Source organism: Oppia nitens, unplaced genomic scaffold, assembly GCF_028296485.1.
Source record: "Oppia nitens isolate AA-2021 unplaced genomic scaffold, nextdenovo-longstitch-racon4-pilon3 scaffold19_pilon_pilon_pilon, whole genome shotgun sequence".
Taxonomy (NCBI): Eukaryota; Metazoa; Arthropoda; class Arachnida; order Sarcoptiformes; family Oppiidae; genus Oppia; species Oppia nitens.
Genome location: NW_026533198.1, coordinates 871,494 through 884,902, shown reverse-complemented (window position 1 = coordinate 884,902; position 13,409 = coordinate 871,494). Strand labels below are relative to the sequence as shown.

At 26.2% G+C, this 13,409-nt stretch overlaps 2 protein-coding genes across 2 annotated transcripts; both read left to right on the top strand.

The window, feature by feature from the left end:
* The first annotated feature begins 4,605 nt into the window (after positions 1-4,605).
* Positions 4,606-7,417, top strand: LOC128966049 (peroxidase-like). The gene is made up of 4 exons (XM_054312851.1): positions 4,606-6,644; positions 6,755-6,924; positions 7,010-7,115; positions 7,186-7,417. The coding sequence occupies exons 1-4, from the start codon at positions 4,627-4,629 to the stop codon at positions 7,256-7,258; spliced, it is 2,367 nt and encodes a 788-aa protein (XP_054168826.1). The 5' UTR covers positions 4,606-4,626; the 3' UTR covers positions 7,259-7,417.
* A 3,885-nt stretch (positions 7,418-11,302) lies between these two features.
* LOC128966157 (alpha/beta hydrolase domain-containing protein 17B-like) lies at positions 11,303-13,075 on the top strand. Its single transcript, XM_054312972.1, has 4 exons — positions 11,303-11,727; positions 11,809-12,221; positions 12,600-12,752; positions 13,071-13,075. Exons 1-4 carry the CDS (start codon positions 11,366-11,368, stop codon positions 13,073-13,075), a joined length of 933 nt encoding a protein of 310 aa, XP_054168947.1. The 5' UTR covers positions 11,303-11,365.
* The last annotated feature ends 334 nt before the right edge of the window (positions 13,076-13,409 follow it).

Below are 13,409 nucleotides of genomic sequence, written 5' to 3'. Positions count from 1 at the left end.
TATACAGTTAATATATATATATATACAATCATTTCCTATATTTAATATATATATATATAAAACTTTTTATTTTTTGATAGTTTTATTTTATGCTTAAAAGCTGTTCTCGTTTTTTCTTATATAACTTTTTAGACTCTTAATGAACTTCAGTCTCTCTCTCTCTCTCTCTCTCTCTCTCTCTCTCTCTCTTTCACACAAAACTTCCGGTAAAATTGTTTACACAATAATTTAAAAGTTAAATATTATTAATAATATTAATTTAATTTAAATTTTTTTTCTTCAGCAAACTTTACAAATTCAATTATAATTACAATAATAATAATTATTAATTAATTATTTATTTATTATTGTTAACAATTCCCTTAGTTATGTGTATTGGGAATGATTGAAAATATTTATTATTATTATTATTATTATTAATAATAAACTAATAGTAATATACTATTATTTTTTTAAATAAACAACAGCAATAAATTATTTTTAATAAACTATTCAATAAATAAATACAATAAAAAACTAAAGGTATTTAAAAATAACACCAAAAAAAATTGTCATTAATTACACACACAATCAACAAAACCTGAATACAAAGTTAAACCTGAATTAACACTATATAAGAGACACATAAATTGTATTATCAAACAAACAAATAAATAAAAAACATGTCCTTAAATCAAATAAAAAAATATAATAATAATAAACATATATTTATAATAATACTAAATAATAATTATGATTATATAATAATAATAATAATATAAAAAATAATAATAATTTTATAAATAGTAATTCGGCAGACAATTGCAAAAAAACTAATTTTTTTTTTATAAATTTCATTTTATGTGATGTCATTCACAACATACAGTAAACTAAGTTTACTAATAACTTACTGTATAACAAAAAAAAATTATTATTATTATTATTATATATATTTGTTATGCTAGCCTTAAATTAGATTTATTATTATTAGTATTATGTTTAAAAAACTAGAAATTTTTTTGTTAACACACAGAGGAGAAAAAAATTATTGCAACAATTTGTCTGTAATAGTTAATTATATATAACTTTATATACGGTATATATTGGGATATATATTATAATTATAATGACAATTGATTATACGGTTTGTGTGTTTTTATTTTGTTAGTAAATTAGTTTAGTTGTCTTCAATTTACTAAATAAAGGTATTTTTACTATATATATATATACCAATGTATATATAATACAAATGTCATAACAAATTACAGTATTTTTTAAAAAGTTTTGTTAAAATTTTTATTATCCATACATTAGGCTTCAAAAAACAATAGATATTCAGCCATTAATCACAAATGGTTGGTCACAATAATAAATAAAATTAATTTTAAATTATATTATTTATATATTTTTTGTTAGTTTGTTTAATAGAGAGAGAGAGAGAGAGAAAAAAATATTATTATTAGATTATAAACCATAAGAGAGTATTAAGAAATATATGTTAAAACTCTTTTATTTTCCTAAAGTTATTATTTAACATATAATTCAAGTGTTTATCTAAGAAAAAAAATAATGTATACAAATAACTAACTAATTATAAATTCAAAACAAACAAAAAATACAATTTTCAGTACATTTATTATTATAAATACCGGTATATATTGTGTGTGTATATATATATATATAAATTAAATGCCTGTATTTATATACAGTATAAATACATTGTTAATCATACAGTATAAGCATTTTTATGTTTAAAAACTAAATATTTTTTATTTGAGAGAGAGATATGATAAGAAACAAAATATTTATTTATTTTATTTTTTTTTAATATCTAAATATGGTATCACTTGTATAGATAGTAGACAAACAAATAGTAGATAAAGATTTTTTTAAAAATTTATTTAGCAAAATATATATATATATATATATATATATATGTACTTTACAATCGTATAATCATTTATTTTTTATTTTTTTCTTAATATATATATATATAATTATTATTATCAAAAACAAAAAATCTATTAACACTATCTATGAATTTTAATCATTACAATCAAACTAATCAACAAAAAAAATATATTTATTTTTTTTACTGTTAACGATATGATTAGTTAATTACTGTAATATTAATATAATATTTTATTTTTGGGTAACAATTACTGTGCAATACTGTATTTGCTAATTAATTACTTAAATGTTTACAATTACTATCAGATCATTATATATATATATATATATTTATTATTGATTAATTTGTTATGAGATTTTTTTTAGTTAAAAGTTTTTTAGTTTTTTTTTTAAAAATTATGCATTCAATTGACGACAAAAAAAATGTACTAATAATATACAGTATACTTATACATGTTATTACACTTATTATAATACATTATTAATACAGTATATTATCATTTAAAAAAAGATAAATATCAAATGTATAATACAGTTCAACACACATATACACACACAAAAAAACACAAATTTTTATAAAAATATTTCCATATATTAGTATTATTATCAGTTAAAAACAAAAATGTCAAGTTTAGAAATTTAATGTTTAATATTTCAAATACACATACATAGTATTATAAATTAATACTTATTAATTATAATACAGATTGTTATTATTGTTATAATATGATGTTATTATCAAAAATTTTACAATTATTTATGGGCCCATAAATTATGGGATACTAGTAGTGATGTATTGCAATCAAATATATATATATATATATACTGTATATTATACCAGTAAATAAAAGCATATTATTTACGATTATATCTATTTTTATATATATATAGATCACATTCAATAATATATATATACAGTAATTATAATCTTTCGCAAAAATATTTTCCAAAAATTATTTTAGTTTATTATAGTATTTATTTATAGCTTATCTATTAAATACTATATGAATTTAGTCTCTCTCTCTCTCTCTCTCTCTATTTAGTTATTTGTTTAGTCAATATATATCTTTAAAATAAATCAATTGCTTTAAAAATATTTAGATTCACGTGATTTAATAATAAAATTAAAAGTTATTTTTAATATACTGTATATATAAATATAAATATATATAGCAATCATACAGTAAAAATATATTAAACGGTATAATAATATTAATATAAGTTATATATTAATATATATACAGTATTATATAATACACGCTTTTTTTTAATTATTAGCAATAAATAGATAGTTTTTATTTTGTTGCTGTCATTAAATATAAAGCATATCATACCTGATATTTCATGTATATATATATTTATAATAAACAACATGTACTGTATAATGTATTTCACAGTAAATTTTTTGTTGTACTTTAAATATATCTATCTATTTAACTGATATTTTCAATTTTGACCTTAATTTTAAAATATTTCTCTCTCTCTTAATAATATTTATTTGCAAAAATCTAGCGTTTTTGGTGCTTAAGCAGCACATCATATATACAGTGATATACAGTATATATATATTTATATAAAATTTGGCCCACATTTTCATATATATATATATATATATATATGTAGAGAGCCAGCGGTGTGAGAGGAGATGGATGTTTTTGTAGGGGTAGCTCACAGCAGAAAATCATAGAGGGGTGGGCTAGTGGTGGGGGAAGAGAGTATAGAAGATTTTTATGAGTTCCCATAGAAACAATTGAAATCTTATATATATATACTGTATATACCGGTATATATGTAGTTATATTAGGTTAGGTTAAGTTTGATGACTTTGTCTCTCTCTCTCTCTCTCTCTCTCTCTCTCTCTCTATCTCTCTCTCTCTCTCACTGAAAGATTGGTCACACATATACACACAAACATACATTCAATATAAATACATACATAAACATACTTAAGGCTGTATAGTAGTGTGTGTATGGGGAGGCTTGTTGAGGATGACCTGTATATGTATATATGTATATATATATTAATATAGATATACATATAATTGTATAGATAGGGGGGAATGGTAGGGCAAACTAGTTTAGACTTGTTCTCTCTCTCTCTCTCTCTCTCTCTCTCTCTCTCTCTCTCTCTCTCTCTCTCTCTCTCTCTCTGTAGAAGCACACACACACATACATAAGCGTAGAAAACTTGTTTGTTGTTGTCTTATATTATATTACTGTAGTCCACGTGCCATATATTACCACCAAAAAAATACTATAACTCCAGTTATATACACTTAGACTACAGTTTTAATAGAGGAGTCATTGGCGCTATGCTCTCTCACACACAAACACACACACACACATACTGAGAGCACAGGTAGTTTTTAGTTTGCGGTCGTCTATCCATCCCATAGTTATGGACTGCTTTTCCTACACTACTATTATTTCTCATCATCTCTTATCTCAATGTGTTTAACAGTTATAACAGTTTTTTTTCTCTTAAAGTGAAATATATTCGTGTCATATAATTATATGAAAGAGAGAGAGAGAGAGAGAAAAAAAAAGTTTTTTTTGTTCATAACTTTTATTTAATTTTTTTTTTTAGTTGAATATATAATTTTATTTTTTTTAATTGTTGTATATGTTTTATAATTCATCCATCAATTTTTGTAGTGCACTGGGATATTATTATTTTTTTAGTCAACCAATTTTTGTTTGTTAATTAACAACAATAACAACACCATCACAATAATTATGTTAAATTTATTCAATAGTAATAATAATAATAATCCTAATAATCATCATCAGCTACAGGTGCCAGAGATTAATATTATTAATAGGAGGAGGCAATGTTGCAGTGCTATTATCGTAGGACATACCGTTAATAGTATCGCTAAAATGTGTAAAAGTTTCCTAATACCTGTCCAACTGTTCCTAATTGTTAATCTATTGTTGTTAACTGTGTCGTCGGTGTTACCTACTGGTGCTTCAGCACAGGGAGTACTGTTACCCAAACGGATAGTCCAGCAGATTAGCGAAAAAATCAAACTACCGACCTATTCGGTACACGAATTGGACGATGCATTCAATTTGGGCAAATCAATGGTCAGCGATAAGTTGCGGCTGGAAAATGAACTGATCCGTGAAGGTATGACTACGGATATGTCGAAAGTTACGGCCACTAGTCGTCATCAGGCAGTGACCACTACGCTGGCCAAAGGCAACCAATTGGAGCACATGCAGGAACTGTTTGAAGAGACCAGTAAGATATTGTTGAAAAATATGACACACGGCTCAGTGGATCCAATGGTTTTTGCCGAATCGGCTATTGCACTGCAATCGATACCGTTGTTGACCGCACCGAGTGCCCGACACGCTGTCCAACGATGCCAGGAGGAACAGTTTGTCCATTGTCAACCGTCACGCTACAGGACAGCCGACGGTAGCTGCAATAATTTGGTTCACCCGAATTGGGGCCGATCTTTCTCATGTTTTGTCCGATTGATTGCACCGGACTATGCGGACGGCCAGTCGGCACCCAGGATATCGGTAACGGGTGCACCGCTGCCCAATCCACGTATCCTATCGGCCGTAGTGCATCGGGATCTAAACTATCCGGCCACCTATACCCATATGGTCATGCAATATGGCCAGTTTTTTGCCCACGACATTGCCTTTACACCGAGTTCACGTACCCGTGACGGCAAAATGATACAGTGCTGTCCACTCGAACAGAACAGCCATCCCCAGTGCTATCCAATTCACGTACCCCTGGATGACCCGTTTTATTCAAAATTTGAAGAAAATTGTCTGAATTTTGTCCGTACAGCTATGTGTCCGCAGTGTCGACTGGGACCCCGCGAACAGATGAACCAGATTACTGCCTATATTGACGGATCAAATCTGTACGGAAGTATGCAAAATGAAACCGAATCATTGTGGACCCGAACGGGTCCGGCCGGTCGTATGCACGTATCGTTGGCCCGGAATGGCGGCGAATTGTTGCCACAGTCGCCCGAACCCGACAAAGATCAGTGTAGTAAACTGGACGAACAGCTACTGTGTTTCAAGGCCGGGGACAAACGTGCCAATCAGCACCCGGCCCTCATGTCGTTGCACGTACTATGGCTTCGTCAACACAATCGGGTGGTCAACGAACTCAAACGGGTTAACCCGCACTGGAACGGCGACATACTGTACGAAGAAGCCAAACGTATAGTCGTAGCCCAGATGTCTCATGTAGTCTACGCCGAATGGCTACCGATTGTCATCGGACCGGATGCCATGAAATTTCTGAAACTCAGTGTCCTGCAGGACGGCTACACTGAATACGATCCGCACGTAAATGCCGGCATTATCAACGAGTTTGCCGGTGCCGCTTTCCGATTTGGTCACTCACTAGTCAACAATGTTTTTGCCGAAATCTTGCCCAATGGTAAAACATCAGGCTATCGACTTCGGGAGTTTTTCTTCAATCCGTTTGGCTTTTACGAGGGACAGTTGGATTCAGTGTTGAGAGGACTGATCAGTCAGGCCGCCCAAAACAGGGATCCGTTTGTGTCGTCCGATATGAAGAATCATCTCTACCGGCCGAAAGACAATCCGTACGGTCTGGATTTGCCCGCTTTCAATGTTCAGCGCGGCCGCGATCACGGTATCCGCGGCTATACTAGTTATCTGAAGTTTTGTTTCGACGAAAAGATACACAACTGGAACCAATTGGACCAATACATGCCAACCTCGCAGAGGATGCGCTTCCAAAATCTATACAAGTAATGGCTATTTTTTCTTTGTTTTGTTTTATTATCTAATTTTAACCATTATTTTCTTTTTGGTTGGGAACTGCTCTCTAACCTAACCAACCGACCAAACAAACAAACAGATCCGTACACGACGTCGACCTGTTCAGTGCCGGTCTGGCCGAGTATCCATTGCCGGGTGCGGCCGTCGGACCGACATTTACCTGTATAATAGGCATACAGTTTTATAATCTAAAATATGGCGACCGATTCTGGTACGAACATAAGGGTCAAGTGGGCTCATTTCTACCCGGTAAGTCCTAACCTAATCTACCTATCCTATCTACCTCACGGTGCTCTCACTGTTTTTTAACCTAATCTATTTACCACTTTGTTAGATCAATTGCATCAGATAAAGAAGATATCTTTAGCCAAATTGATTTGTGCCAATGGAGACGACATCGAGTTTGTTCAGAAAAACGTATTCAGAGGAGAGTCAGCCCGGTATGTGTTGTCATTAAATAATTATTTTTTGGTTAAATTTTGATTATTGAAACTAATTATAATTAAATAGCAATCCCGTGGTCTCCTGTAAGACACTGCCGGACACTATGCTGGGCGCCTGGAGGAGTGCAGCTACAGGTTAACCATAACTATAAAAAAAACTACCCGTCCAATCAATCAATCAATGTCTTTTTAAAAAAAAACCTTGATTTTCATTTTTATATATATAAAAATAAAATCAATTAACAATTGTTTGTTTTATATATCATTTGATATCTCATTTCCTCCACAAACATACATCCACTCTCACTCATACATACATACATACATACACTTACCACACATACCGTTACATAAACATACATACGTTCATAATATTGATATGAAATTTATTATTATAAGAAAAAAAGATTAATTAATCAATCAATCATTGATATCAATATTTAATTAAATCATTTATTATTATTATTATTTTTTTGTTAATAATAGTAATAATTTAGCTTGATGATCATATTTTTTTTTAATTTTTCTAAATATGGCTAAAATTATTTAAAAGCTAAAATATCTGCTAAAATAAAATCATGTTATTATTATTATTATTGTTTTTTATGATATTATTATTATTATAACTAAAAATGAAACTAATTATAAATAAATTCAGTGTTAAATTTTTTGTTTGTTTAAAAATAAATAATTAGTTATTAAATTAAATAATAATTTTTTTTATGATGTTTACTAAACGTAATTATTAAATTATTATGATTTAAATATAAATAAAAACTAAAAGCAAATTGTTAGTCAATTTAATTAAATAAATAAAATAAAAAATTTTATTGCTAAACATAATTTGCTAAAATAATAAAACTAAAAATGATTATTTTAAAATATCTAAAAAAACGTGTACTTTAATTATTATTATTATATTAACTAATTAATACATTAATTAATTATCAATTAATACAGTAATAATTACTAATAATTATTATTGTGTGTTAAGTACTATATATTGTGTTTTAAAAAAATGTTTTTTTTTAATTAATTTATTTGTTTATTTTTGTCAATATATATATTATTTGTGTCTTATATTATATATGTATAATAGATCCTGAATATAGTGTACCACCATATCATCATCAGCCACTGCCACCACAACAGCAACCATACCCTCCTCTACCACCACCACAGCCATCATATCCATCCTATCATAATAGACAACCCATTCATAAACCATTTTCATTGAATAGTGTCTATTAGTAGTAATTACCCGCACATATAAATACCCGTGTCATATATCTATAATAATAATATGGGAATAATAATCACAATTTTTTTTTTTGAAAAAAACTACAAAATTGTTTGACAAAATTTATTATTTTTTTTAAGTATAATATATATATATATATATATTAAATATATCAATAATTCATCTAATTGTCCCATTATTATTATTTTTTTAAGTCTAATCAATACATTTATTTTTTTTATATAATTATTAATTTTGTACTTTAATTTGTTTTTAGTTTTGTTTTTGAGAGAAACTTTTATTAATATATTTTACTTTAGTATTATAGTAATAGTTATAATAATAATAATTGAGTCCTAATTTCACTTTTATTTTATCAATACTTATCAATTGCTTTACTTATTATATATATATATTATACTGTATTTCTATTGCATTGCATTAATTGACAGTAATATTGCATAATTTTTTTAAAAGTAGTTTTAATAATATTATTATTATTGTTGTTGTTGTTAAGTGTTATATCATATAATGATATTACATATTTTTATTATATATATAAATATATTTTATTATTATACAAAAAAACAATTTTTTTTTCATTTGTTTTATATTATATACTATATTATAGTTTTAAACATTTACTGATAGCACACACACATACATTTTGCTCACACATATTATTATTATTATATAATATATAAATTAGTTATTAAAATAATAATATTATTATTAATTATTATTATTCTTAACAAACATTTTTATGATTTGTTTGTTTTTTTTTGGATAAAATATTTTGTTTTTTTTTGAAAATTATTTTTTACTTATTGAGAATATACTGAATAACTATCGATATTTCATCAAATAATACTAATATTGATATAATTATTGTTATTATTATTAATTATATAATAATTATTTTGCTGACATTTTTTGAATAGTCATTATTATATATATATATTTATATTTATATAATATTTTATATATAAATATAAGTATTTTTTTGTTTGTTTTTAATATTATTAGTTTGTTATTATTATTTTTTTTGACAATAACAATAATTATTATAATAATATGCACTGATTTTTTGGATAAACTTTTTTTGATAATTTTGAATAAATAATTATTCATAATTTTATTTTTTAATAATTAAACAAATGTTTTATTTTATTATTACTGTATTTTTTTGTGGTAATACAATAAATATTCATCATCTAAACAGATAAAAATTAAACTATTATTTAGTTTACAAAATATTATTTACTTACACTTAATAATAAATTATAATATATATATATATGAATAATAATTTTTTGAATATTTATTTAATTTAAATAATAATCAATTATTTGAATTAATGAAATAATATTTTAATTAATTTCAATTTAATACTCTATATATACAGTATGTCATATATTTTTAAAAATAAATTATTTTATTACTCAAAAATTACTAAATAAATGCCATATTAAACAATTTTTAATATACTTTTTTTTAAATTATTTTTACAATCATTTATATATTTCATATATAATATATTGACGGAAAGTTTTACGGAAGAAAATTGATATTATTTAATATTGATGTTAATTAAACTACAAAAATACTGTATTATTATTATTATTATTATTATACATTGTATAGTAAAATATATAGATATAAATGTGAATATGTATGTCATCGAAAAATGTAAATTTTTATTTTATTATAAATATATATATATTTCTTATAATTACATATGAATACAAATTTTATGTATATTTTAGTAGTTTTATTTTAAATATACATTTAGTATAGTATAATATAATATAATATTTATAATACAATTCCTGTTAAAAGTTATAAAAGTTATAATCACTTACAGATACATGACATTTACATATACAGTATAATAAATATTCAAATAGTATTTATAATTATCAATACAAAAGGGGATTAAAAATTAAGTGACAATGAAAGGTGATTTAAAGTGAAAGTAAAAGTACAGTATGTACTGTTTATACTGTACTAAAAGCGCACTGGTATGTAGGTTTTAGAGCCTATACAGTTACTATGGGGGTAGGGGGTGGGGTGCGGGACTCATACTATGGTAATTTTTGTGGGATCTTAATAATAAATATGACCATTATAATAACTAGCAAGGTCAATACATTGGTGAATAAATTACTTAAATAAAAGTTTTATAACTTTTATATTACCCCGGTACACTACTACTACATGTAGTACAGTATAATATCTTTAATAAGGGGTTTTCATAATCTATTTGCAAGGTTATGAGCGGGGTCATTATTTCAAATAGTTAATGATTTTAAAATCTCAAATATTTTTAGCTAGAAATTGATTTTAAACAATTTAAATATGCATTATAAACATATTTTTAGGTAGTATTAGTAATACTTATCATATTAATTATTATTATTATTAAATATCTGTTTGCATTATCACTATAGATAAAATAATTGATTGTAATAAAAATAAACTAAATATCTCATATTATAACTTGTAAATTATAATCTATCTAGGTAATACTGTATATCATAGCATAGTGTAGAAAATAAATTAAAAATATTTAACAGTTATTAAAAAGTTATTTATAAAAAGATGATTTTATCACTAATTAAATTTTTTTGTGGTTAATATTATTAATTATATTATATACAGTATAATACATTTTCCAGTTTATTATGAATCAATTGGTTGCTAAACAAACAAAAAAATTAAATTATTTATTTAATTTTTTATACACAAAAAAATATTTTTATATATATATATATATATAGAAACTATTGATAAGTTATTATAATATCAAATCTCGCTCTTATATAATATAATTTTATCGTTAATAATAATAATAATAATTATTAGTTTAAATTAAATTAAATATATTTAACTTTTATATACAACAATAAAAAAAATTATTTCAATGATAAATATAATTTTGATATCAATACTGGAAAGTCTGTATCGACGTAAACGACGACAACTACCGGTGCCGACTATAACCGATATGATGTCCGACGATATGTCAGTCATAGCTAAGCTGATATCGTTGGTAGCGTTTTGTCCGCCAATAAAAAGTTCATATAAATTGCTGGTCAGACAACCAGCCGATAATACAGACAATGACAACAACGAGGACAGTCGTCTGTACATTGATTTGACTCCAGACGCCAAACTATATATACAGGAAACCAAATACCGACGCTATAGACAACTATTACAACTGTCCTCCGATGAGTTCCGGTATCACTGTTTCCGAACTCGGGTGACGGCTAACGGTAATCGACTGATTGGTCTAATTGTTTGGGCGCCAAAAGAGAAGGAGGAGGAAGGAGAGGACAGACACATCACCAGCGATGGTCAACAAACGTATGGATAATAATAATATCTATTTTTAATGATAGTTAGCTATTAATTATAGTTTTGTTTTATATTAAAAAAAACAATTAGTTATACTATAGTCTACAGTCATTCAAATGGCTCGGATTTGGGTCTAATGATCGGTAGTCTACATAAACTATCGGTTAATTGTCGGGTAAATGTCTGTTCCTATGACTACTCGGGTTACGGTATGAGCGATGGTCGTCCATCTGAACGTAATATCTATGCCGACATCGAAACAGTAGTCAAACATTTGATCCGAGAGTTTCGTATAGACCCGAAGCATATCATACTGTACGGCGAAAGTATCGGATCCGTACCGACCATTCATCTATCGGCCAGTGGTCGTATGTCGGTAGCCGGTGTTATACTGGCAGCGCCCATCAAATCGGGTATTCGTACGTTTTGCGACTATCAGGGCCGCACCTATACGTTTGATCCGTTTCCCAATATCGAAAAGATAGGACGGATTGATTGTCCCGGTAATCATATGTATATGAATAATACACACACACAYACACACACACACACACACACACACACACATACATACATACATACATACATACATACACATACATACATACATACATACATACATACATACATACATACATACATACATACATACATACATACATACATACATACAAACACAGATACATACACAGATACATACATACACATACATACACATACATACACATACATACACATACATACACATACATACACATACATACACATACATACACATACATACACACACACATTCACATACACACTCACACAATCACACACACAAAATAATAATTAATATAATACTGTATATATATTTTTTACTGTCGATTTTTTTCAAGTACTAGTAATTCATGGTATGAAAGATCGGGTGATTAGTATAGCGCACGGCATTTCCCTCTATAAGGCCAGCAAACATAAGGTTAGTCCACTGTGGCTACCGGAGGCCAATCACGGCAATGTCCGGCTACAGGAGCCGTATTTTGAAAGAATCAGTTTATTTATTAATGAAATCCATAAGTTTCATAATAATAATAAAAAAAATAAATAATATTAATAGTAATTAGTGATTATAATGACAGTAATAATAATAATAACAATAATATTGTATAACTAATAATAATAGTGAAAATTTAATGATTTATGATAACAAAAATGATTTATTTCATTATCAATTAACTAATATATTACTAATATATGAAAAAAATTAATTCAAAAAGTTTTGTGTTTTAGTTTATTATATATATATAATTAATTTATTTTTTATTATATAAATACTTGATATTTATTACCAATAAACTTGTAACCAATAGTATAATATTTTTTTTTTTAAAAATAAATTACATTATTAGACATAAATCAAAAAAATATTTTATTCATAAATAATTACTGTAATATAAGTTTTTAGTTTTTTTWTTAAAAACTTACTTTTTATTAATAGTGATAACAACAAATAATAACTTAATTTATTTTACTATATATTATATTAGACAAATTGTTTAATTTAATTTTAAACTAACACACAACTAACAAGTAATAATAATAATAATATAAATTTAGCAAATTTTAACAATTTTATCAATTGTCCTAATAATACTAATACAGTAGATGTTTTGTTTAAGTTTATTTTTTACTACTGTTATATACAACCA

Excerpts from the sequence above, each read along its gene's own strand:
- LOC128966049 (XM_054312851.1), top strand. The coding sequence starts at position 4,627 with ATGTTAAATTTATTCAATAGTAATAATAATAATAATCCTAATAATCAT. Across the intron at positions 6,645-6,754 it reads CGCTTCCAAAATCTATACAA|ATCCGTACACGACGTCGACC; the intron begins GTAATGGCTATT and ends ACAAACAAACAG. Across the intron at positions 7,116-7,185 it reads TTCAGAGGAGAGTCAGCCCG|CAATCCCGTGGTCTCCTGTA; the intron begins GTATGTGTTGTC and ends ATAATTAAATAG.
- LOC128966157 (XM_054312972.1), top strand. The coding sequence starts at position 11,366 with ATGATGTCCGACGATATGTCAGTCATAGCTAAGCTGATATCGTTGGTA. Across the intron at positions 11,728-11,808 it reads ACCAGCGATGGTCAACAAAC|TTATACTATAGTCTACAGTC; the intron begins GTATGGATAATA and ends AAAAACAATTAG. Across the intron at positions 12,222-12,599 it reads AGGACGGATTGATTGTCCCG|TACTAGTAATTCATGGTATG; the intron begins GTAATCATATGT and ends ATTTTTTTCAAG.